The 3,086-nt window shown below is 51.2% G+C and overlaps 1 protein-coding gene across 1 annotated transcript; it reads left to right on the top strand.

Annotated features, from left to right (window-relative positions):
- Positions 1-2,407: 2,407 nt before the first annotated feature.
- Positions 2,408-3,081, top strand: EMH_0055710 (uncharacterized protein; the record flags this gene model as incomplete). Its single annotated transcript, XM_013497259.1, has 2 exons — positions 2,408-2,999; positions 3,065-3,081. 2 exons carry the CDS (start codon positions 2,408-2,410, stop codon positions 3,079-3,081), a joined length of 609 nt encoding a protein of 202 aa, XP_013352713.1.
- Positions 3,082-3,086: the final 5 nt, after the last annotated feature.

Raw genomic sequence — 3,086 nt, 5'->3', positions numbered from 1 at the left:
AACCTGCAGACGCATCCTATAATTTATCAACGATATTGGCAATGTGACCTATAGATGTGCAATGAGCTGGCGAATAGCGTTGGAATCTCATTGATCAGAGAGATAGCGCACCCGTAGTGGCACTCCTGATAATAGGATAACAAAGGGAAGACAAACCGCAAGATACACGGGTGGGACGCTCATTACGTATAAAGAGAGATCATACTGAGGAGGACTGAATTCCAATGTTCATATAAAATCAATGAGAACCATGTTCTCGGGCTACGGATCGCAGATCCGCAGGTCACTTCGGAGATGCCCTGGAAACAGTCCTCAAATAAAGCCCGCGACTGCGGAGGTAAGGTGTCTTCACTCGCCTGACTGTAACATGCTCTGTCTGCAGTTAGCGCAAGCGCCTTCACTTTGCCTTGCCTCGTTAGGTTGCGTGTAGGCAAATGCTAACGCTCTATAAGGTATTCTGAGGTAAACTATGCAGTAAAGGAAGCTTCTCTGAAGCTTCCCTGCGTGCATACGTGAGGCTGGCTTGCACTACCAGCCGCAGCGAAGTGCGCTGCAAACCCATTTCTGGCTGCCTCCTCCCCGCAACACCCAGGCACTGATCTCAACGCGCAGGACGCCTGAGGACAGGGGAAGGAGGTATTTTGCTTTGCGGAAACTCTTACGTTAACTCTTTACCCATATTGCAGCCCGTTCCTGTCCTTGATTCAAGGCCAGAGAGCAAGCGTTATAGCGCTAGCGATAGCGTGCTGGTGCTGGCGGACGCTGAGCTGAAATCCACTCCAACAGCTTACCTTTTCGACAAAAATATATTAAGAAACTCAACATTTGGCTAACTGACCACTAATGTGTCCCGTCCCTCCAACGGAGCTAAAAGAACTACTGCATTGTAGTTATAACACCTGTTCACTGGCCTTTATGTAGGACAGAGGCGAGCTGCAATATAGGTAAAGACTTAGACCAAGAGTTACCCAAAACCAGCTGACCTCTTTCCCCTGTCCTTAGGCGTTCTGGGCGTTGGGCTCAGGGCCTGGATGTTGCGAGGAGGAGGCAGCCAGAAATGGGGTTGCAGCGCACCTCGCTGCGGCTGCTCCTACAAGCCAGCCCCACGTGTGCACGCAGGGAAGCTTCAGCGAAGCTTCCTTTGCTGCATGCCTTACCTCTGAGTGTAGGTGTAGAGCGTTTGCAAGCGTTTACACGCAACCTGCCAGAGCCCAGTGAAGGGTCCTGCGCTACCGCGTGCTAACGTAGTGCTCAAGTACTACATAGGCTGCCTCCTCCCCCGCAACCCCAGGCCCTGATCTGAGCGCCCAGGTTGCCGGGCGGCAGGTGAGGTATGTTAGCTGCATTGAGGAAACTCTTACCTCAAGTCGCTGGCTTCATGCAGCTCTCTTCTGTCCTTGAATAGGGCCGGAAAGCGCGCTTTGCCGGGAACCTCCAGGTTAGCCGGAGAGGTCTACAAACTATGAAAGCCAATCAATATATACTAATATGCCGCAACTGACACAAGTGTTTTAATTCAGTTACCGTCTAATAAGAATTCCAATGGCATCAGCAGGAATACTCATACAGCCACTACTCTGTAGGGTCGCCAGTCGACGCTTGAGCGGAGACACCCGTTAGTTGAAAAGGAGCATTCACAAAATAACACTGAAAGTCTTGGTTTCAGGAAAAATATCCGGAAAAAAACTCCTTTTGTCTAGGACGCGGCAAATCGCGCGTTCTAAAGACATCCCTTGGGGGGAGATTCCGTAGTCGGTCTCCTGTCCCCAAGGTGCCAGAACGCGCGGTTGCTCTCCCCCAGCGTTGTATAGCCCCCGCTTGAGGTGGCATGACTGTTCTACCGTACGGAATATTTAAGTATCGCATTCTACTGATGCTATAACTAGAGCATCAAGCATCTATTCACTTGTAGGTCTCGCGCACTACAGTTAGCGCCGTGAACGGCAAGCCCGTGAGATGGAGCACTCGACATGAGTTTCGAGTCGAAGAACAAGTTCTGTCAAATTACTTCTTGTTTGTAATACCCATCAGAAGTTGGTTTTTCTGTCATTAGCCTGTGAGAAAGAATTTCGTGAGGCCCACACAAGCTACATCGCAAGCTTGCAGGTTACCTCTTCCGCTGCCCCGTTCCTTCCTAATCATTCTCTGCGCTTTTCTGTGGAGTCATTCGCTTGAAGAGTAGCATTATCTTTGCATGATCTGCAATCGAGCCAAACAGTTACCATCGAAATGTGTTGGGGGGCCTCAGCAAATCGACCTCCCCCTAAGCGACCATCCTAGGAGGGGTCTCTTGGCATCTACGCTGCGTTGGGTGCTCCTCCGGGTGACTGGCGTCATTCTAACAATGAAAAGCAAGAAGCAGCTATTCAAGCTGCCTGGCTTGCGCAGGTGTTTCTGGTGTTTGTGGATGTTTGTGGCGTTCTGGATTCTGGAGCAGCAGAATGTTTACTCATCACAGGCATCAGGTAAAAGGGCCGCCGAGGAGGATGCAGAATTGGAAACCACCAGAGGAGTACCGGACGATACGATGGCTAGGTTGCATGCAGAACTGGCTGCCCAGCAGGAAGTAACGAATCCCCAGCTGGCGAGTTTACATCTTACAGAGACTCGATGCCACGTAATTGCTTTCACTGTGCTTTTCTTAATCTTAATAAGGGCAGTTGTACTTCTCAGGGAGCGAGAGCGCAAAAAGAAGGCGGAAGAAGAAGTTAAGCCTCCCCAAGAGGAACCCCAACTTGAAGGGGAGGAAGGAAAAGAAGCAGAAGAAGCAGAAGAAGAAGGAAAGCCTGTGCAGGAAGAAGAACCTTCACCGGAACTAGTAGTTTCGCAGCCAGAGGAACCTGCAGAAGAAGTACCCCTGCCACAAATGCCTATCGCACAAGCGCCCGTGCCGATGCCGCGGCGTAAACCAAAAGCGGGAGTTCCAGATGAGAAACAACCAGAGGAGCGTGGTGGCGGTGAAATACCAGATGAAGGATTCGTGCCGAGACCGATAACTCGTACGAGGAAGACCGGGAAGGAGTTTGTCCAGGAGGCGGGGCCTCCTCCCGCGGCCCCCCCCCAGGTGCAACCAGGTATTGAAGAGG

Source organism: Eimeria mitis, genomic scaffold (assembly GCF_000499745.2).
Source record: "Eimeria mitis Houghton genomic scaffold, Emh_scaff2568, whole genome shotgun sequence".
NCBI lineage: Eukaryota > Apicomplexa > Conoidasida > Eucoccidiorida > Eimeriidae > Eimeria > Eimeria mitis.
The sequence above is the reverse complement of the archived record's forward strand: the minus strand, read 5'-3'. Positions and strand labels throughout refer to the sequence as shown.